This window comes from Lissotriton helveticus, chromosome 2_1 (assembly GCF_964261635.1).
Source record: "Lissotriton helveticus chromosome 2_1, aLisHel1.1, whole genome shotgun sequence".
NCBI lineage: Eukaryota > Metazoa > Chordata > Amphibia > Caudata > Salamandridae > Lissotriton > Lissotriton helveticus.
Window position 1 is genome coordinate 844961573 of NC_136059.1, and position 23674 is coordinate 844985246.

The following is a 23674-nucleotide window of genomic DNA, read 5'->3' on the forward strand; positions in this document are numbered from 1 at the left end:
TTGGATGGAATGTGTGAATCAGTACTCGCGTGCACTGGAAGGTTGGATGAAGGGCAGTAAAGTAACTGATTTTAAGGGGTTGTTGCATTTAATCAGTTGGGAGCACTTGAGTAGTCTTTGTGTTCCAGAGCTGCGCCAGCATCTTTTAGACAGCAAGCTGACAGACCCCATTGAGCTTGCTAAGGAGGCGGACCGCTGGACCAGTACCAGGGTCCACAGAGGAAGGAAGGGTACCACAGCCAAAGGTGGACAGTGTCCCCAGCAGAAGAGTGGGGGGGACAAGGGTAACCAAAAGGAGTTCTCACAAGGGCCTCAAAATAGTTCCCAGGGAAAGGAATCCCAACCCCCCAAACCTAGACAGCCATGGCCCCCTAAGGGCAGGCGGGACAATAGAGACAGAAGAGATAACCAAGGTCCCCCTAACTGCTATCAATGCAATGAGGTGGGCCACATTGCTCCAAAATGTCCCAAGAAGAAGCCAGCACCCACTGGTGCTCCCGCCCCAGCGTTAGCTAGTGTAGCTTTGGGAAGGGATTTGGTTTCTAGTGAATGGGGGGAGCTAGCAGTTATGACCCTTGTCTCTCTAGGAGACCAAGAGATGGTCCAGGAAACCTTACTGCCCTCTAACACTAAGAAGTATGGGCAGAAGGTGACCATCAATGGGAGGGAGGTTGAGGCTCTGAGAGACACAGGAGACAGCTTGACATCCGTGAGGTGTCAGTGGGTGTCTGAAGAGCAAATCATCCCTGATGTACTCCGCCCTGTAGTGGCAGTTGACAGCTCAGTGCACCTCTGCAAGCTGGCGCGTGTTCCCTTTGAATGGGGGGGGGGGGTCTCTCTGGTCTTTTAGAAGTAGTTGTCAGTGATGCCTTGCCTGTAGACTGTCTGTTAGGTAACGACCTGGAGAGTTCTCCATGGAAGGATGTAGAACACAGAACTCATTTGGAGATGTTGGGTTTGCCTGCGTGGATCTGTGTGACCACGCGTGCAATGGCAGCCAGTAAGGGTAACTCAGCAGAACTGGAGCCTGAAACAGTGGCCCAGAGACCTGCCAGGAGAAGAAGAGGCAAGCGGCGCGGGAAACCCGCTCCAGCAGTTCCCACGGTCCAGGAAGGAGCAGAACCTGAGGGGGATGCCCTGGAACCTACAGGGGAACAGGTGGCCGAACTGGGAGACCTCCCCGAGCTGACCCATTGGCAGCAGGAAGGTGGTCCCTCCAGGGAGGAGTTCTGCCAGACGCAGAAGGAATGCCCTTCCCTCGATGGTCTGCGGCAACAGGCTGTAGATCAGGCAGCAGGTGGAGCAGCCAGAGACCACTTTATCTACTGGGAAGATGACCTACTATATAGCGAGCCTAAGTTTGCTGAGCCCGGTGCAGCCTGTGTGCTAATGGTACCCGAGCGTTTCAGAAACTTCCTAATGGGTCTGGCTCATGACGTGCCTCTTGCAGGACATCTGGGGCAAGACAAGACCCTGAACCGGCTTGTCACCCACTTCCACTGGCCCCAGATGAGAGAGCATGTTGGTTCCTTTTGCAGATCTTGCCAAACCTGTCAAGCCAGTGGCAAGACTGGAATAAAGTTGAAGGCATCCCTTCAACCCTTCCCAGTGGTGAGCACCCCTTTCGAGCGGCCGGGCATAGACATAGTAGGGCCCCTGTACCCCAAGACAGCCTTAGGCAACAGGTTCATCCTGGTCTTGGTGGACCATGCCACCCGGTACCCGGAAGCAGTCCCTCTCAGGACAATCACAGCACCCGTGGTGGGCCGTGCATTGATGGGGATCTTTTCCAGTGTGGGGTTCCCCAGAGAGGTGGTCTCCGACCGGGGTACCAACTTCATCTCTAAGTACATGAGGTCTCTGTGGGAGGAGTGTGGGGTAACTTATAAGTTCACCACTCCTTACCACCCTCAAGGAAATGGGTTGGTTGAAAGGTTCAACCGGACCCTGAAAGGTATGATTATGGGCCTAGCGGACCCCATGAGACGGAAGTGGGACGTCTTGTTACCATGCCTGTTGTTTGCCTACAGGAAGGTGCCTCAGAAGTCCTTTGGGTTCAGTCCCTTTGAACTCCTGTATGGCCACCCTGTTAGAGGACCTCTCTCACTGGTGATGGAGGGTTGGGAAAAGTCCAGTGGGAAGACCCCCCAGGATGTGTTCAGCTATGTGCTGGCCATCCGCAACCAGACAAAATGCTTCAGGAAGCTCGCTCAGGCGAACCTGGAAGCAAGCCAGGAAGAAATGAAAAGATGGTACGACCAGAATACCACTCTGGTCGAATTTCAACCTGGGCAGAAAGTGTGGGTGATGGCGCCAGTGGAGCCTTGCGCGCTCCAAGACAAGTGGACTGGGCCATATGAGTTGGTAGAAAGGAAAAGTGAAGTAACCTACCTGGTTAACCTGAAGACTCCCAGGCAGCCCCTGAGAGTTTTGCATGTGAACCGCCTCAAACCACACTTTGAGAGGTCTGAAGTGACTATGCTTATGGCTACAGATGCAGGAATGGAAGAGGATAGTGATCCTCTCCCTGACCTCCTGGCAGTTAAGGAGAAAGATGGGTCAGTGGATGGTGTGGTCCTCTCGCCCACCCTGACTCAGCAGAGGGACTGTCGCCAAGTGTTGGGTCAGTTCTCCTCCCTGTCCTCCCTGACCCCATGTGTCACCAACTGGTGCGTCCATGATGTGGACACTGGAGACAGTCTGCCTGTGAAACACAAATTTTACAGGGTAGCTGACAAAGTCAGGGCCAGCATCAAGGAAGAGGTTTCTAAGATGTTGGCGCTAGGGATGATTGAGCCCTCCAGCAGCCCCTGGGCTAGCCCAGTGGTCTTAGTGACCAAGAAAGCTGCTACGCCTGGTGGCCCTCCAGAACTCCGGTTTTGCGTGGACTACCGTGGGCTCAATGCGGTCACGAAGACTGACGTACACCCCATCCCCAGAGCTGATGAGCTTGTGGATCGGTTGGGAGCTGCCCAGTACCTCAGTACATTTGATTTGACTTCTGGGTACTGGCAGATTGCCTTAACTGAGGGGGCCAAAGAGAGGTCAGCATTTTCAACGCCAGAGGGGCACTTCCAGTTCTGAGTCATGCCCTTTGGGTTGAAGAATGCCCCTGCCACATTCCAGAGACTGGTTAACCAGGTACTGTCCGGGCTGGAGGAATTCAGCGCCGCATACCTGGATGACATTGCTGTGTTCAGCTCCACGTGGGAGGAACACTTGCAACACCTCTGTGAAGTGTTGAAGGCTCTGCAAAGGGCAGGCCTTACTATCAAGGCCAGCAAGTGCCAGATAGGGCAGGGATCTGTGGTGTATTTGGGACACCAGGTGGGGAGCGGCCAGGTGGCGCCCCTACAGGCAAAGATTGATACCATTCTGACTTGGGAGCCCCCAAAGACCCAGACAGAGGTGAGAGCCTTCTTAGGACTCACCGGGTATTACAGACGGTTTGTCAAGGGATATGGCACCATTGTCGCCCCCTTGACAGAACTCACTTCTAAGAAGTTGCCCAAAAGAGTGGACTGGACTGAAGCCTGCCAGACTGCTTTTAAAACCTTGAAAACTGCCATGTGCACAGCACCGGTGCTCAAGGCACCTGACTTTTCCAGTGAGTTCATAGTACAGACAGACGCTTCAGAGCATGGTGTGGGAGCAGTACTCTCACAAACCACTGAGGAGGGAGGAGACCAGCCAGTAGCCTTCATTAATAGGAGACTACTCCCCAGGGAACAGAGGTGGAGTGCGATTGAGAGAGAAGCATTTGCTGTGGTCTGGGCTCTGAAGAAGTTGAGGCCCTACCTGTTTGGGACTCACTTCCGTGTTCAGACCGACCACAGGCCCCTCAGATAGTTAATGCAAATGAGGGGTGAGAACCCAAAACTGTTCATGTGGTCCATCTCCCTACAGGGAATGGACTTCACGGTGGAACACCGCCCTGGCACAGAACACGCTAATGCTGATGGTCTGTCCAGGTTTTTCCGCCTTAGTGAAGAGAACTCCCAAGCGGGTGGGTAGTTCTCCCCACTTTCAGCTGGAGGGGACACGTGTTAGACCTGGCATCTTTGGCGTGGTTTTCCCCTATCTTTTTGTCTCTACCTCCTGTATTTTTGATGCTGTGCTGGATTTCGTTTTTGCTGGTTTAGATGCTTTGGACACTCTGCCACTGCTGATCAGTGCCAGAGTGTAAATGCTCCCTATGTAAATTGTTATTCTGATTGGATATACATGTTTGGCATATTTGAATCACCATGAAGTCCCTAGTAAAGTGCACTGGGTGTGCCAGGGCTGGTGATGACAAATGCTACTAGTGGGCCTGCAGCACTGATTGTGCCACCCACAGGAGTAGCTCTAAAATAGTGTCTAAGGCCTGCCACTGCAGTGCCTGTGTGCAGTTTAGAAACTGCCATGTCCTCCCGGTCAGTGTCCCCACTGACCAGGCCTAACCCTTCCCTTTTTGTGCGCATCAGTCACCCCTATGGAAGGCCCAAGATACCCCCCTGGGCAGGGTAGAGTGTATGTAAAAGGTAGAGCATGTACTAGTGCAGGTGACATGCTCTGATAGTGAATGGCCGCCATTTTCGTTTTCACTATTGTAAGGCTATCTTGCTCCATAGATTAACATGGGGGATGCTGGCTATAGTGGTTAACAGCATTTCTTCCCATAGGAACAAGATGGGACATAAGTATATAGTATCCCTGAACTCAGAATTTAATAACACATCTTTTAGGAAAGGTTGTTTTTAAATCCTGTGTTTGAGAACAGCACTTTTAGAAAGTTGCTGTTATCTTGTCTGACCTTTCTGTGTGCCTTGGCCTGTTTGTGGATTGACTGTCTGGTTTGAGAGTGACAGGGGCTGGGGATGCCCCAGGAGGCTAGCTGAGTCAGCCTTAGGCTGAATGACTGCATTTGCAACTGGAGTGGTGGGAGGAGTTAGCACCTGGGCCTGAATAGGGCTGTGCCTGCCTTCCACAATGCTGGCTCCACCTCCTGCTGGGTGGCTGACAACCCTGCCTCTCACTCTGAAAGGAAAGAAGAAGCCATCAAAACAAAGTACTCAGGAGACACCCAGAACTGGTTCAGACCGGGCTCAGGGCCCACATGCACAAAGAGAACAAAGACTTTTAGGGGTATAAGTACAGGACCCCTGACAACAGAAAATTAGATCATCCTGTAACCAAGAAGGAACCTCTGCCAAGGAGAAAGCTGAAACTGAAGAAGGAAGACTGTCCTGCTGTTGCTCTGCTGGACTGACCTGCTGTTGCTTTGCTGCAAAGGAGAGGGGAAGGACTTTGCTAGTGTGCTGTGTCCCCTGTCTTGAAGGAATCTCCAAGGGCCTGAGAAGAGCTGGCTCCCTGTTCTGAAGTCCCAGGAACAAAAGGACTTCACCCTCAGCTTCCCTGAACTCTGCTGAGAGAGTTCTGTCCTTCCTAGAGTGCTTGATCCAGTTGTGGGGCCTCTGGAAGTTGTACCTGTGCTGGGAAGCTTGAAACTGAGCTTGAGAGACTTTTGCAATTGAAAAGTGTTGCATCGCTCGCTTGCGGAACGCATCCCCGACAGTGCGAGAAGTTTCCCGCTGCTACAAAGGCCGAGATCGTCGCAGCGCCTGACGCCGCTGCCAGAACCGTCGCATCCTTCGTTTGCGGGACGCACCAGACCGGTGCAGGAAAGTCAAACATCGCTGCGAGTGTCGTCGCAGAGCCTGTCGTCGCTGGGTGAGATCGCCGCACCGCTTGCTTGAGGACCGCATCACGTCGCTGCGAGCATCGTCGCAGAACCATCGCATCGAGGAGCCGCGAGAGAGAGGATCACCGCTGGACCGCGCATCGTCGCAGCCCCTATGAGATCGTCGCATCGTGCCTTTGCGAGAACAAACTTCCTAAGGAACCTACGCACCGGAATCCTTAGAAGTGGCCTTCCTCACCATACAGACCGGATTAGTCGCAACACGCCCGCTGCTGCAGCGGGGTTGTCGCATCGCCTCCCCAGGGTCTCAGGAGCAACGCATCGCTTGTTTTTCACCGCACCAGCTTCTGCTTTTGGAACTTTGTTGCAACTAAAAGGTACTGTGAGTAAACGTGACGCAACTGTGAACTTTTTACACATCTGTGGATTATTGTATCGCAACCTAAAGAATTTTAACGCAACCTTAAGAACTCTTTTGAAACCATATTCTTGAACTGTGTATGGTGGATTTTTGTCGTTTTGGTCTTGTGTAGTTTAGATTAAAATACCTTTATTTTTCTAAACTGTTGTGGAGTCAGTTTGTGGTGTTTTCACTGTGTTACTGTGCGTGTTGGTACAAGTACTTTACACATTGCCTCTGGTTAGCCTAGACTGCTCGTGCCAAGCTACCTAGAGGGTGAGCAGGGGTTATCTCAGAGGGTTTCCTCCTTATCCTGACTAGAAGCAAGGGTCCCTATTTGGACAGTGGTACCTACCTCTGCCAACTAGAGACCCCCAGTTCAAACAATACCAATCTGTCCTCCCAGCCAACATAATGCCTTCCAACCACTCCATTGCTGACCTGTTCTTGGGATTCCTCCGCAGTCCGACAAGTGTAGGGCACTCATCTTGTGTCAAGTGGAATTCCTCCTGGGTAGGCCTCCAGCAGCTAATAAACCCTGCAGCTCTGGCAGTAACTCAGATTCAAAAATGCAGTCTGCTTCAGGCACCTCATTTCCCACTCCCATCCCGAGCAGGGCCAATGGGCGACACTGATGGTACCTTCACAGAATTCATTTGATCCACTCACTACCCTTGTGTGGTCCTAACAAATTTGGGATGGTCATAATTTCCTCCTGAAACTGGCACAGGTCAACACAGCTGACATGGTCCAAGCGATGTAGGCCACAGACCTTGCTTCTAACCAAACCATTATCAAGTAATTCCCTAAAAGGCATCAAGCACCCTGTCACTCTATTACCCCTACATCCACCATTGCCGTCTTGCCATTGACTTCTACTCTGCAAGTGGGTACTCCACGTCGTCCCCTGGCTACCATGTCTATGCTATTGGCTCAAGGGAGAATCTCTATTTTTTTATTTTATTTTTTATTATTGAGCGGAAAACAGCAGACATTATAATCATGGTACATAAAAAAGAAAACATTTCATAATACCCAATCTCATAATTCATTAGACAATAAATAGCATGAATTTATATTCTATTTTACAAAATATATAACCAGCATTCTATATGTCAAAACATGAATTACCTAGAATACTGATATTGCTACAAACAGGCATTGATCTATTGAATAAAAAATACTTTATAGATTAAAACACCTCATATTTCGTTACATAGGGGATAGATAGCCTGCTTTACAAATACAAATTCTCATTTGCATGTGTGACCAGAACACAGCCATCCCATGTCACCCTAAACCTACAAAGCCCCCCCACCCTTTTTGACTAAGCCTCTTCAAATTGGTAGGTCCGGGGCAACTTAGGGAGCCACTGCCCCATTGTAGGTTCCCTAGGTGATCTCCTGTTTTGCAACACCAAGGATCTGGCTATAGCTATGAAAACAAAGTATTGCTTATGTTTTGGAAGCTGAGTGCCTGTGCGACAAAAAAATAATAATGCCAATGATGTAGAGGGTAGGATAACCAAAGACATACGACAGCTAATAAACCTAAACTCCTCCTGCCAAAAGTGTTGCAGTCTTGGACATATGTATCCAGTCTCCTGCTCCAGCCAGGTTGCATCTAACACAATCATTCGGGATTGATGGGAACCATTTATGTAGCCTGAGGGGAGTATAATAGACCAACCATCTAGAAAGTAAAGACATTCTTTTGAAGTTGGCCGCCCTCAGAGCTTTATTCCCGAGATCACACACTCGCTGCCATTCCTGGATGTTAAACTGACAATTAGTTTCTGGAGCAATTTTAAGAAGCATTTCTTCAACGAGTCTCTTATTCGTGCCCTGGCGCAGTAGTTGATACCAATTTCCAACACCACTTTAATTCAACTAAAAGGTTTCTTTTAAAATTCATGCCCTCTCATTAATTATTGTATTATTTTTTATAAGAAAGCATGTTATTTGCCTATTGCTTAACCACAGATCTCGACTTTGGGTTTCAAATTGCAATACAAATGATTCTCATGCTAACAAGTTGGTACAGTTATAGAAGTCACCTAGCTTACGAAAGCCTAGATTGTTATAGGACTGCATTCCCATTTGCCAAAGCTGGAGACCCTATAACTCACAGTCTTGAAGAGAGGTGTATGATTGACATGTTTGAACATTGTACGTTTTATAAAACCACTGCGTATGATTTGCAATTATATTCACAACCTCATGTCTTGTTTTCTTAGGTAATTTTGTGGTGCGCAAGAATACTGGTAACTTGATTGAGCTTTCTGTTAACATAAGACAACAACAAATGATCACATTTCGAGGAAGGGGCTGCTAGCTGTGTTGGTAAACTAACTTACGCAGCTAGATAATAAGTGGAAAAGTGAGGAAGTGCAAGCCCCCCCTGTTCTACATCTAATTGTAGAATGGATAGTTTGATCAGAGTTTTTTTTGATTCCCAATACAAACTCACAAATGACTTTATCCACTTCATTAAAGTATGAGATAGGTATTTTTAAAGGAAGATTTAGAAACAGAAATATCAGCAAGGGAAGTATAGACATTTTTACTAGGGAAACTCTGTCTACTATAGACAGAGGTAAAAGCAACCCTCTTTCTAAAAGGATTTTTATTTTATGAAGAGTATTTACACAATTTAGTTAAAACATTTGAGAAAAATCAGCAGTAACGTTTAAGCCCTATTAACTTATAGGTCGTAAAGGCAGACATTTTAGCCCTGCTGTAAGATCAGCCTCCCACCAAATTAAACAAAAGGAGCTCTGTCTGGCCTGATTAACCTATATCCCCCCGCACCACCCCCACCCCCCCATCCCAAAGGCTATAAATGCCTGGATTTCCCCTACTGCTGACTGGATGTTTGCCTTATCTGGATTCAGATATAAAATCACATCATCGGCAAACAGCTTAATTTTTGCCATTCCTGTTAGCGGAGCCAGAATTGATGTGTTAGAGCCGATCTTTATCGCCAGTGGCTCAATAAAAAGAGGAAATAGAAGGGAAGAAAGGTTTGCACCTCATAGCTGGTACAGGATCATTATCTATGCAGTATTTCTAGTAATGCCCATCAATGTGGCGCTTATAACAAGTCACCACTTTCGTTCTGAAGTAAACTTCCTTCCATTCCTTCTTATTTTGTTTCTGATTCGGAACCATAGTCCTTTTGCTTGTGTTCCAATTTGGACTCTTGGGAATTACGCTGGCCTTTACCTTCCAGCTTGGAACCAGTCTGTTGAGATATCCTCTCTCCCTTAAATTTAGACCTATGATACTCTATCCCGTTTGTTATCCGGCTAGCTAACCACTGAAAGTTTTTGTGGATCCTCTTCTGCCAGTTCTAACAAGTACTGCCTAAGTGATGTTGAGCGATTTTCTTTGAGTCTCCCTGTGAATATTAATTGGTAAACCCCTTCCATGCTCATGACGAGCTGAGCTCGTCATGACCACACCCGTTTCTATTGACCTTCAGCACAGAGGGCGAATTCATAGAGCAGTGATGTGGTTAATGTACTTAAAATCCTATGCCACCATTACTCTCACGTACTCATCCAATCATTAAACACATGGAAAGAGGTTTCTAACTGGAAACTATCCTCTCTGACATTCTGAAGGTACTCATCTGGCTTCAGAGCAAACCATGATCAGAGCTTATGCCAATCATTCAGCTACTTTAGACACATTATTCAAAGCCAGTGCTCTACAAGTGATCTCAAAGCTCACACACCATTCCAAAGTAGTCTTGCCTTCCACATACATGAAGGCAAGCTCTTTCTGCAAAATTGGAGAAGTAGCTTTCTCTGCCTCAATCCTGAGTTTCTCTTGTTCTAAGGCTCTCCTCTCAATCTCTCAAATTATCTGTCCTTTTATTTTTCTTGCGTTTATCTCTCATCTCTCTTTTCTTGTCTTCTTAACCCCATTCCTCTGGTCTCTTCTGCTCTGGAGAGCTAACCTCAGCTTCTTAAACTACCTGGCCTTCTCATTGTTTTCACCTTTAGCCCTCTGAAGGGTCAATTGCAAGTTTAAGGTCTCTCGTAGGCTTAGTTACCTCAAAGCAACAGCTCCTGGAGTTGGAGAGACTGACACTCTGGAAATCATAGGTTGAGACAATTTTGGGGAAACCACAGAAAGCAAATTTGAAGACATACTTGCACCGTATCTAAGGAAAACCTGTCCTATGGGGTTGAGTGAGCCAGCACTACATTTCTGGGTTCCAAAGGAGATATCTTGTCCACAGCCCGTTACCACTTCTTGCTTACCACCTACCACCCAGTTTCTCTATCTGGACTCCAACATAACTCACAATCACCTACCTGTTATGTTATGATATGTTACTATAGTTTTGTTTAGCGCAAATCACCACTGGTCTCTAAGCGCTTTTGAAGAAAAGGAACACAACAAACAGCCACCGGTAGACCACCCGCGACCACACTGCCGATTTAAAGTAAAGATGTTGTCTTTTTGAACAAGTGGGTCTTTAACGCCTTTCTGAAGGGCAATAGCACTGGCTCCCCTTGCAAAGTTGCAGGTAACTCATTCCAGATTTGAGGAAGGAGGACCGACAGAGCTGTACCACCCTTTGATTTATGGTTAAATCTCAGTGGGGTTAGTTTACAGGCTTTAAAGAAGTGCAAGGCTCTGCCCGGGATGTACTTACTCAGACGGTCTTTAATATATTTGGGGGCCTCTCCATAGATGGCTGTATGGGCTATACAGAGACACTTGAATTGCACTCGGTGTTCGATGGGCAGCCAGTGCAATTTCTGTAGAAGGGGCGTCGCTCGTGTTCTCCTCGGTAGGGAGAAAATCAGCCTGGCCGCATCATTCTGAACCACCTGCAATTTCCTAAGGAGCTTCCGAGGGAGACCCAAATAAAGAGCGTTTCCATAGTCCAGCCGCGAGATGACTGTGGCGGACACAATGGATTGCAATGTCGGAACAGAGAGAATAGGAACAGGTTTCCGAAGTTGCCTAAGTAGGCCTATACAGGAGCCCACCACCGCAGAGACTTGGGGGGCCATGGACAGATCTGCATCAATTTTTAGTCCTAAAGTTTTTTTTACTACTTTCCCCGGAGTTGGTACCTCCCCTAATTCGGGGGGCCAGAAAATCTCACACCAGGGGCTGTCTTGTGTTGCGATGATGAGCACCTCAGTTTTGTCCGGGTTAACCTTCAGGAGATTATTTGCCATCCAGTTGACCGTAAATCTAAGAAGATTCTTTACTGAGTCTTGCGCCTGACTGATGTTATCAAGTTGGACCAACAATTGAGCATCATCCGCATAGTTAAAAACTTGACAGTTTCTATGCGTTAGTTCTTCCACTAAAGGTTGCAGATAAATATTAAAATAGAAGAGGGGACAGTGCAGATCCCTGGGGTACGCCACAGGTCACAGAGCTAGCAGCGGAAAGATGATCTCCCATTTGCACTCTCTGAGTTCGGCCAGTGAAAAAGGATTGAAGCCATTTAAATGCTTGCCCCATTATTCCCAGTTTCGATACCCGGTTCAGCAGGATGACATGGCTGACCGTGTCGAATGCTGCTGACAGATCTAAGAGAATCAGGCACAAAGCTGTTTATTGTCGGCCCGTATTCTCAGATCGTCAACAACAGAGGCCATCACCAGCTCAGTGCTCTGCTGTGATCTAATGCCTGCCTGTCTGGGATGGAGAAGTCCATGTTCCTCCAAGTAGCTGGCCAGAGTATTCAGAACCTGCTTTTCCAGGATATTTGCCAGAAAAGGGAGTTGGGAGATGGGCCTGTAGTTTTTTTAAGCTTTTGTATCCGCCCCTACTTTTTTCAGGAGGGGATAACCCTAGCTTCCTTCAGATTCACTGGCAGGTACCCTGAGTCTAATGACTCATTTAGTAGATCCAGCAACTGCTTTTCACATGCGTAGTCGATCCCTGTTATTGCGCTTGCGCGCAATCTATGTATCAGTGAGGACCAACCCGGATAGGGTTACCACCCACACCTGACCCCGCGACTTTACTTCATTAGAAATGCGCCCTGCCATCATTTAGCAGACCACCGGCAGACGCATGGAGGGGGTAGGTGCAGAGGAGTCGGCACCCCGGTAAAATTGTAAGTAGTTTTGTGTGGCATGGATTGGGATATGGCAAACGAAATGTGCATCCCGACCAGCTCCATGTTCTTGCTCCTACATTTTTCGTTTCATTTTACTTCTCTTGTATTTACAGCCCGGTAATGTGCGGGCATCACTTGCTCTCGCCGGTGGAGGTTTCTTCACAACTTGGCGAGGTAAGCATCATTTCTGAACTAATCACCGCTGGCTACTGCTACAGGTCGGGACTAGACTTGTATAAAATCGCCATCAGTTATGTCTTGCTTGGGCACTCCCTGCAATTGGGTCATTTGGAGGTTGTGAGTGCCACCACAAACACAATGAATAATTGGCCCCACGTGTTTACAACATTGCACTGAGATAGGCCACTTTGAAAATACTAATATGCCTCGTGTACCTGTTCTTCTCTTTTCACATATTGGTTGATATAAATTGATGTGCACGCAGATGTGGCACGTTATGAGACATCAAGTTGTTACTGATGCTCTGATCTGTTGTTTATTTTGCTTATGTTTCCTAGGTTTCCATCAGGAGCGTTCTTTCATCATGCCGCTGTAGCCATACTATAGGTATACAGGGTACTGCACCACCCTGCTTGTTTTAAAGGGTCTTAGTAATATTTTAACACGTGCACTTCACATATCTTTGTTCTGGTCCTGAAGAAGCGCCAACGATCTATATGGCAATACAGGCGCGAAACATGTTGACCTATGACCTTAAACACCTGGGCATAGTTTGCCTCTGGGATAAGATTTTATTTAGCAGTTTATCTGCCAAGGGTTACAATCTATACATTCATTGCATGTTTACCCTTATTAAAAAAGATTTTCACAATTTTGCACGCACTTTTTTACCCTTGAGAGACCCACAGCCCACACACCCACATGCACCATCCGGCAGTCCTCAAAAGATCTCCGACAGAGAGACCCTTCGGGGGACCCGTAGGGAATTGCAACGCCGGCCCTACGAGGAGCAACTGCCCGATGATGAAGCATGACACCCCCTGGGGTGTGTGAGGGCAACAGAGGACAAGTTGTTGTTCCCCTTTACCAGTGGGTCATAATTACCTAGGATATCTTTTTTCTTCTTTATCTTCTCACTTTTCTATCTTTATTGCACGGGTGACTATTTGCACCCTGATGCGTGGGTGACTTTTTGGACCCCGCAATAGGAACAGTGTCCCTTTGTGAAAACAAATGTAAACATGAGGAGCGCAGACACTGGACCTTAATAGCTCCTGGGCCCCCCTCTCTTTTTTGTGTTAAATTATGTACGGCGGCTCAGCCGAGGGCCATTACTATGTTTTTCTTTCTTATGCTTTCTCTTATGGGCACACGAGGCATCATTACACTGATTTGGGCCTTAATGTTGGACCCTACATCAGTACCTTACGTTGTGGTATTGTAGTATGAGGTTCAGATTGGAATCCACCACCCTATTAAGTTTGTTGAATATGAGCTTGGGGAGGCAATAATGTTTGAGGGTATGCCATGGGTACCTCCCCGTTGACATCCCTCCATCCACCCCTCGGACCCCCTTCCTTTTGAATGGGTTTCGTAGAAGTAATCCCACAGGAACAGTCACTAGCAACACTGACTGACTACTTATTATGTTTAGTATGGGGTTTTGGTCCCGGCACCACCATATGGGAATAGCGTACATGCGGCAGGGTATTTAACGTGAGGGAGCTTAGCATTGGTTTGTCGGTGTTTCAATGCTGTGGATAATGTATTTGTTGTTGTCGAAACAACACGGTACAATTGAGGATTACTCACTTCCGTATTTAGTCATCCTACTCAGCCTTCACACACGCACTGGGGAATAGTTTCTCTATCATTGCACATGTGTAGTCGATCCCTGTTATTGCGCTTGAGCGCAATCTATGTATCAGTGAGGACCAACCCGGATAGGGTTACCACCCACACCTGACCCCGCGACTTTACTTCATTAGAAATGCGCCCTGCCATCATTTAGCAGACCACCGGCAGACGCATGGAGGGGGTAGGTGCAGAGGAGTCGGCACCCCGGTAAAATTGTAAGTAGTTTTGTGTGGCATGGATTGGGATATGGCAAACGAAATGTGCATCCCGGCCAGCTCCATGTTCTTGCTCCTACATTTTTCTTTCATTTTACTTCTCTTGTATTTACAGCCTGGTAATGTGCGGGCATCACTTGCTCTCGCCGGTGGAGGTTTCTTCACAACTTGGCGAGGTAAGCATAATTTCTGAACTAATCACCGCTGGCTACTGTTACAGAGCGGGACTAGACTTGTATAAAATCGCCATCAGTTATGTCTTGCTTGGGCACTCCCTGCAATTGGGTCATTTGGAGGTTGTGAGTGCCACCACAAACACAATGAATAATTGACCCCACGTGTTTACAACATTGCACTGAGATAGGCCACTTTGAAAATACTCATATGCCTCGTGTACCTGTTCTTCTCTTTTCACATATTGGTTGATATAAATTGATGTGCACGCAGATGTGGCACGTTATGAGACATCAAGTTGTTACTGATGCTCCGATCTGTTGTTTATTTTGCTTATGTTTCCTAGGTTTCCATCAGGAGCGTTCTTTCATCATGCCGCTGTAGCCATACTATAGGTATACAGGGTACTGCACCGCCCTGCTTGTTTTAAAGGGTCTTAGTAATATTTTAACACGTGCACTTCACATATCTTTGTTCTGGTCCTGAAGAAGCGCCAACGATCTATATGGCAATACAGGCGCGAAACATGTTGACCTATGACCTTAAACACCTGGGCATAGTTTGCCTCTGGGATAAGATTTTATTTAGCAGTTTATCTGCCACGGGTTACAATCTATACATTCATTGCATGTTTACCCTTATTAAAAAAGATTTTCACAATTTTGCACGCACTTTTTTACCCTTGAGAGACCCACACCCCACACACCCACATGCACCATCCGGCAGTCCTCAAAAGATCTCCGACAGAGAGACCCTTCGGGGGACCCGTAGGGAATTGCAACGCCGGCCCTACGAGGAGCAACTGCCCGATGATGAAGCATGACACCCCCTGGGGTGTGTGAGGGCAACAGAGGACAAGTTGTTGTTCCCCTTTACCAGTGGGTCATAATTACCTAGGATATCTTTTTTCTTCTTTATCTTCTCACTCTTCTATCTTTATTGCACGGGTGACTATTTGCACCCTGATGCGTGGGTGACTTTTTGGACCCCGCAATAGGAACAGTGTCCCTTTGTGAAAACAAATGTAAACATGAGGAGCGCAGACACTGGACCTTAATAGCTCCTGGGCCCCCCTCTCTTTTTTGTGTTAAATTATGTACGGCGGCTCAGCCGAGGGCCATTACTATGTTTTTCTTTCTTATGCTTTCTCTTATGGGCACACGAGGCATCATTACACTGATTTGGGCCTTAATGTTGGACCCTACATCAGTACCTTACGTTGTGGTATTGTAGTATGAGGTTCAGATTGGAATCCACCACCCTATTAAGTTCGTTGAATATGAGCTTGGGGAGGCAATAATGTTTGAGGGTATGCCATGGGTACCTCCCCGTTGACATCCCTCCATCCACCCCTCGGACCCCCTTCCTTTTGAATGGGTTTCGTAGAAGTAATCCCACAGGAACAGTCACTAGCAACACTGACTGACTACTTATTATGTTTAGTATGGGGTTTTGGTCCCGGCACCACCATATGGGAATAGCGTACATGCGGCAGGGTATTTAACGTGAGGGAGCTTAGCATTGGTTTGTCGGTGTTTCAATGCTGTGGATAATGTATTTGTTGTTGTCGAAACAACACGGTACAATTGAGGATTACTCACTTCCGTATTTAGTCATCCTACTCAGCCTTCACGCACGCACTGGGGAATAGTTTCTCTATCATTGCACATGCGTAGTCGATCCCTGTTATTGCGCTTGCGCGCAATCTATGTATCAGTGAGGACCAACCCGGATAGGGTTACCACCCACACCTGACCCCGCGACTTTACTTCATTAGAAATGCGCCCTGCCATCATTTAGCAGACCACCGGCAGACGCATGGAGGGGGTAGGTGCAGAGGAGTCGGCACCCCGGTAAAATTGTAAGTAGTTTTGTGTGGCATGGATTGGGATATGGCAAACGAAATGTGCATCCCGGCCAGCTCCATGTTCTTGCTCCTACATTTTTCTTTCATTTTACTTCTCTTGTATTTACAGCCCGGTAATGTGCGGGCATCACTTGCTCTCGCCGGTGGAGGTTTCTTCACAACTTGGCGAGGTAAGCGTAATTTCTGAACTAATCACCGCTGGCTACTGTTACAGAGCGGGACTAGACTTGTATAAAACCGCCATCAGTTATGTCTTGCTTGGGCACTCCCTGCAATTGGGTCATTTGGAGGTTGTGAGTGCCACCACAAACACAATGAATAATTGACCCCACGTATTTACAACATTGCACTGAGATAGGCCACTTTGAAAATACTCATATGCCTCGTGTACCTGTTCTTCTCTTTTCACATATTGGTTGATATAAATTGATGTGCACGCAGATGTGGCACGTTATGAGACATCAAGTTGTTACTGATGCTCTGATCTGTTGTTTATTTTGCTTATGTTTCCTAGGTTTCCATCAGGAGCGTTCTTTCATCATGCCGCTGTAGCCATACTATAGGTATACAAGGTACTGCACCGCCCTGCTTGTTTTAAAGGGTCTTAGTAATATTTTAACACGTGCACTTCACATATCTTTGTTCTGGTCCTGAAGAAGCGCCAACGATCTATATGGCAATACAGGCGCGAAACATGTTGACCTATGACCTTAAACACCTGGGCATAGTGTGCCTCTGGGATAAGATTTTATTTAGCAGTTTATCTGCCAAGGGTTACAATCTATACATTCGTTGCATGTTTACCCTTTATTAAAAAAGATTTTCACAATTTTGCACGCACTTTTTTACCCTTGAGAGACCCACACCCCACACACCCACATGCACCATCCGGCAGTCCTCAAAAGATCTCCGACAAAAAGACCCTTTGGGGGACCCGTAGGGAATTGCAACGCCGGCCCTACGAGGAGCAACTGCCCGATGATGAAGCATGACACCCCCTGGGGTGTGTGAGGGCAACACAGGACAAGTTGTTGTTCCCCTTTACCAGTGGGTCATAATTACCTAGGATATCTTTTTTCTTCTTTATCTTCTTACTTTTCTATCTTTATTGCACGGGTGACTATTTGCACCCTGATGCGTATGTGACTTTTTGGACCCCGCAATAGGAACATGGTCCCTTTGTGATAACAACTGCTTTTCCAAGCCCAGCAAGGCCATTTGAAATATTCTCGTCCTTGAATTTGGAAGCCTTCTACCCTCTCTCCAAACACAGGTCCCTTAACTGTTCTAAGACAGGGTATCAAAGTCCACTTCCACAAACCTCAAACCTAGTATCAACCAATCGTGTGCTCAGGTAATAATGTGTTCTAGTCAACCTATTGCTTTTTGTAGAAAGTTAGAACTAGAATCTACCAATCCTACACCACTGCCACCAAATGTCAGAACCGGTGTGGGGGCCACAGGGTACGCAGAAATTACTGGGCCCCAATCCTGGTGGTTGGGATAGTTTACCACTGATGTCCAGAGATCCTTCCTACTACGACACTCCAAACTGGGCCACATGCACTCCACCATACTTATCTCTAAGAGTAGTAGGCCTACCAATGTACATTTGGTTTTAATATGTGCAGGTGATGCAATACAGACCAAATACCAAACATCATCTTTTTATCTACTGATTGGTAGGAAGTACTGATGACATGGCAATGGCTGAATTCCCTTTTCTTCTCTTTCACATAGATATACAGTGATAAGTACAGATCCAGCAGTAGGCTTGCTTTCATTCCCCTAATATCTTGAAGTATAAGTAGTGTAAGGCTAAACACTATACTGCCTTGCTTGACACGGCTTCCCTTACATATGGAGGGAGTATCAATGATGAGCCTACTTGGACAAAGTAACCAATGTGTCTGTGGTGCCTGTTGCCACTCTTGTGAGGTCTCTCCTCTTATCAGCTTGTGGACAGAGTTACACTACTTAATGTTATTGGTTGCCATTGACTAAACCTGATGCTTTACAGCATTGAGTAGATCTTGATGAGAATTCGACTCACCAGACAATACACATTAATCAGACTCCATGTAGGGTCGAAATCTATATGTGCAAGGCTCTCTACAATCGAAATCCATATCACCACGTTTCCGACTCAAATCGGACTGCAAGATACTTGAAGGACCTGGAAAATGCCAATTACAACAGACATATGGACTGTATGCCGGCAACCCGCCTCCTTACTTTTTTGCAGCTAGGTTTTTATTCCATGGTTGATAACCATTTCCCTCTCCGTTGTAATCTCCTAACCATTGTGCCCTACCTCAAAAGTTGCTCTGAAGTCACAGGAAGGCAGCATGAGCACCAAACAGAAACAGTTGTTATATATAATAAAAGATCTATTACTTTATTTGCATCACTGTTAATATCCTTCCTAATCCCGTCTGACTGTAAACAATATGCACACTTCAATGTAATGAAAGGAGATTAAAGAATCTATCTCATAAAAACATGTGTTTTTAGCCCTTAATATACAACATTGTCTTTCAACATGTACTTTAGTGCAGTATTTAAATACCCACAGTAATATTTGTATATTTAGCAGGCATAATGTGAAGAAAGCAGAACTCTGGTGGAGGTAGGAATATCTTCCCAAGCTGAAGAAACGTTATTGAACATCACACAAGGTGTACAAGAAACTTACTTGACAAGGATTACTACTGCATCTAATATTTTGAAGCTCATTGTTATCCTACTATTAAAGACCTTTTTTCACCTTAAGGGCACCCAGACTAAATGCATGTCTTTTTTCTGAACTCTACAAAGCTCTCTGACTACAATCGGCTTATTTGGTCTGATTACAGTACACCAAATATACTGTGAGGGATTGTGCTACTCTTGACTAGTGTAACATTAACTGGGTTATATCCCATGTGACCTGTTTATTGCCCATTTTCTCTTTCAGTTTGTTTGGCTTAGTGACCTGTTAACAGTGAGATTCGAAAACAGTATGTCATACTCTTTTCCCTACCCTTCTACATGTGTTATTCTTACTATATGTGATCACTAATTGCCTGTCACTAGCTCCTTTCTTGGATCTATTGTCCAAATAAATACCTTCCAAAAGATGTGGTTCCTAACATGTCTTGACCAATAACCTCATTTCAGGAATCACCCAGCAAACTTTTAAACAGCAACATTATCTCCCTTGCTTACGATGAGACAAATAACTCAACTGAAACAAGCCTAACATTGTGATTCTGGAAAGTCCATCCTCTAACCATACCCTAATTCTGACCTCATTCATTGAGAACACTACATACTCAAGTTTCATCTATTTTTTATTTGGGTTTTAAATATTAAATCTTTACTATTTCCCACTTTGAAAGGGAATGGCAGGCATGTTTTTAACTGTTAGGCTGATGTAGTAACACCTTCATCTTCTCCTTCATGACAGACAACTGTACCAAATGCAGTAATAACTCTCTTAACTATGAAATCCAATGTATCCAGGCCACCTTAAATGTAGGACTCAGATGGTCATTCTGGGATTGAACCAACACATCTCTTTATTTACTGCAAGAGGTCCCGCTTTAAAGTCATCTGCATTACCTTTCAGAATTCAAGACTCAGATCTGGAGTACCTATAAATAGATTAGAAGGACCTTCTGGTAAGTAACTCATGAATAACTAGAGTTTTTTTTCATAAAGGTTTGGTTGTTGACAGCCAGTTCCACTTTCCTTACCACTTAGTGGACTTCTGTGCACAATCTTGTTGCAGTGCCTGTCTTGCCAATGCCAGACAGCCCTGAGATGTGCTCAAGAAGAAATTAAAATTGTAAAGGATGCAGAAGGTAATCAGATAAAAACTGCAAAACAGTAGAAATAATTTACCTCCAGTTCCATCTCCAGCTTCATAGTCTCCTCCTTGGATCATAAAATCTTTGATAACTCTGTGAAATTTAGATCCCTTGTAGCCATATCCTTTCTGAAAAGATGCAAAAATGGCAAATATGTTTTGCTTTTGAATATGAAACATTTGTAAGTCATATTTTAACGTAGCATATCTCATTTGATATGTCAGGAATGCCCACCATGGGTCTATTTGTACTGGATCCATGCCAGATGTTCAAGAGCTCACCCTGGGATCAATTTTACATAAAATCTAACTGCAAACCCTTTATATAATCAGACATTAATTAGTCTGTATATCTGTTCTGGATCTGGCCATTGTTGGACACATATGTATTAGAGCACAAAGTATACATACTTGTCTGATCATATGTTATTATACACAACCGTTTTATTGTAGTGATCCCTATAAAACACAGTGAAATTAGGTTCCGGGGCTTATTTTCGCAAAAAGTAAAACTCCAGGTTTACATATGTAGATCTATAAGCTATTTAAAAATATGATTGAGAGTTTCAGTATTTGAGTTGGTATTTGTACTCACTTAACATCCCAAACAGGCAAGAGATTTAAAAAATATTCTTTTGGAACATCGCGGTCCTATAATGTTGCTTAATTTTAAATGAACTAACATGGGCTATTTTAATTTGTAGTGTGACGATCTGCAGGACAAGATTGCACTAGTGTTAGTGAGCACCTTAGAAAACCATTTAAACAAGCATCTCCCTTTGCCACTCATTTGAAAGGACATATTTTGTACTTGGTACTCAGAAGGGAGGGTGAAGTCAGCCATGTTTCATGTACACCAGAAGACTGGTCGGACTCCTCCTAGGAGAAGCTGGCACAGACCAATTCTAAGTAACATCCTATATGGACCTATGAAGGTAATTCCCCTGACATGATTGACTCGTATAATACAGTGTCAACTTTTGTTTACTCGTATTGTACTCTAAGAAACTTACTAATACCAGTACACGCAACATATTGATTTTTCAAAGGAATCATAGTACCTAACATTAATTTACTAGCTCTGTGGAAGTTGTAAAGATATATGTTTTATATGATTAAAAGGTACATTAATGCCTTTGTCATGGGATACCCACTTGTCTTCCGTCACCCTCATGCTTTCACTCTCCCCTTAGTTACAGGAGAGAGACTCCTTTTCTCCAGGCACCTATGAGAATGATGGAAGTCATACACAAGACGAATGGGAGAATTCAACAACAACATTAAGTATGTGAGTTAGGAAGAGGATCCTTTCAAGAAGCTGGGGAAAGTATCACAAGAGTTCAGAGTGGGACTGGAGCCAGAAGATGATGTGGATCGACACAGAATTGAGGAGGAGGAGTGGGAGGACCAGGGAGAAGAGGTGAGGGAATTAAAGGCATACAAATCAAGATACACCAAGCCCATGACTCAGAGGGACTACAACACAGAATATCAAGATTCAACATCTTCAGGACTCGGAAGCATTCTAGTCACACTACCCAACCCAGTCGCCAAGAAGTACTGGGAGCTGTGTCCCCTCTTGCCACGACCCTAGGGTCACATGTCCAGAAAATAAAGGATTTTACATCCCCTACAATATTAAATGAGGCTCTCAATCGCTCACAGGCATTCATTTAGATATTGCAACTTTGAAACAAACTTCAGAAGACTCTGTGACCCTAACTTAGCCTTGCCTCAGTTAAAGGACAAGACTTTAGTTGTATATCTTTTGTGCCAGCCAGGCAAAGCCTGGTACAATAATGCTTTAGGTTGATGACACTTAAAAAAACATGAAAAAGAGTATTCAGAAAATGTTGTAGTTGGAGCATACCGCTATGAAGAATTTAAAATATCCTTTGTTGCAATAAAATATGGAGTTATTACTTTGCAGGATATACAAATACAGCTTACCTCTCCAGCTGCCAGTGCGAGGAAGTTCTCTACTGTTTTAGGTACAACTTTTCCAAACAAACCAATTACAATTCTGCCAATTTCTTTGTCTCCAATGTTAATGTCAAAAAACACCTGTAACCAGATAAAAAATCACAATGGTAGTAAAGAAGGTTTAAAAGGAGAATGCATAACTGTTTTCTTTGCTAATACTTCCCCTAATGCAGAAAGGGAGTGAAAAGCCTTCCAAAAAGCCCCTAAAATAAATGTAGAATTGTTTATTACCAAACACGAAGACATCTAAACAGAGAAATCAGATGTAGAGATAATGTTCTGTATTTGAGAAAAAAAAAAGTCTTTCCAGCAAGTTTAATATTTCGAGTGCTGGTCAAACTACTCTATAAACACAATATTAACTTTAATCTGATACAAAAACAAAATCAAGAATATTCAACCATTTATGAGGTTGTAAAACAACATTTGGATACATAAAACAAATATAGATATTTTTCACATCCTCACCAAACAAATTAGAACAGGACGTACAGGTAGCATTTTTAACAGTTACTGCTCAATTCCCACTCCATGGTTAGGTCCTTCACAAACTAGTTGGCATTCTTACTGGCCCCATTCCCCGTATCACTCCTGGGTGGCACACAACACCCCACCACCCTCAACCTACAGAAGCTACCCATGATGGAGTACAGAATCAAGGCAATTGTGCAGCCACCCTGGTGATGAATGCATCCAAAGATCAATATTTACCCATACCCCCCTTCCATGAGCCATTACCTCTTTAATTCACCCACTGTTCGTATTCCAAATTAAGAGCTTCGGCTTGTGCTGTGGACTGACATTAATTAAACCAGTGTAACTAGTGTGATGTTTCCTGGTGCCTGAAAGTACACAGCATCTCCCAGAGCTTCAAATGCATAAATGAGCTCAAGCGTCACTCAGGCTTGTATGTCAAAAAAGAAGAAAACACAAAAATTAACATTCTTGTGGAAGTGTGGGGAAATTCAAAAATATAACTTCTCTTGCAATAGGACGTGCCCCACATATACTGAAAACATGCAAGGGTAAGGAGGTGAGGCTGGTGAACTTTTTTATTCAAATAGCAAAATTGAAAGTTAGGAAAATATCCTGAATTAACTGTACAATAAAACTCTGGCAATCTGATCGGATATAGTTACTATTCTGAATTCTATTCTTAATATCTTCTATTATTCTATCCAGCATAGTAGTATTTTTTTTTCCAATAGTGCCTTAGTTGTTAACATGCTCCAGTGACCCTAGCCCCTCTTGTAGGTTCCCTTCTCTTATATTGCATACTCTGGACAAATTCAAGTTTGCCCATAATCTACATCTTACAATATGCGTGTTCTGCTTATGTGCGATTGCGTGCTTGAGAGCTGGGGTAGAAGAAAAAATCAGAAAATGTGTGGGTTCATGGTCAGTTCCACTTGAGTGTGAACCCAGAAACATGGTACCTAAATATAACATTTTTAGTAATGTGGGGCAATTAAATTGTGATCAAAATATTGTGATGACAAACGTTTTGTGAGTCACAGTGTCATGGGTTAGTATATAGCTTTTTTACTTTAGTAAATACTATTGTTTGTCAAACTATAGTATACAA

The 23674-nt window shown here is 45.0% G+C and overlaps 1 protein-coding gene across 1 annotated transcript in view; it reads right to left on the reverse strand.

The window, feature by feature from the left end:
• The window catches only part of PPIC (peptidylprolyl isomerase C), a 152947-nt gene that overhangs the window by 66026 nt on the left and 63247 nt on the right, over positions 1-23674 (reverse strand). The window contains exons 2-3 of the mRNA XM_078675574.1: positions 22057-22170; positions 20142-20235 (exon numbers count right to left, since the gene is read on the reverse strand). Coding sequence (XP_078531700.1) covers positions 20142-20235; positions 22057-22170 — 208 coding nt within the window. The remainder of the gene's footprint in view (positions 1-20141; positions 20236-22056; positions 22171-23674) is intronic.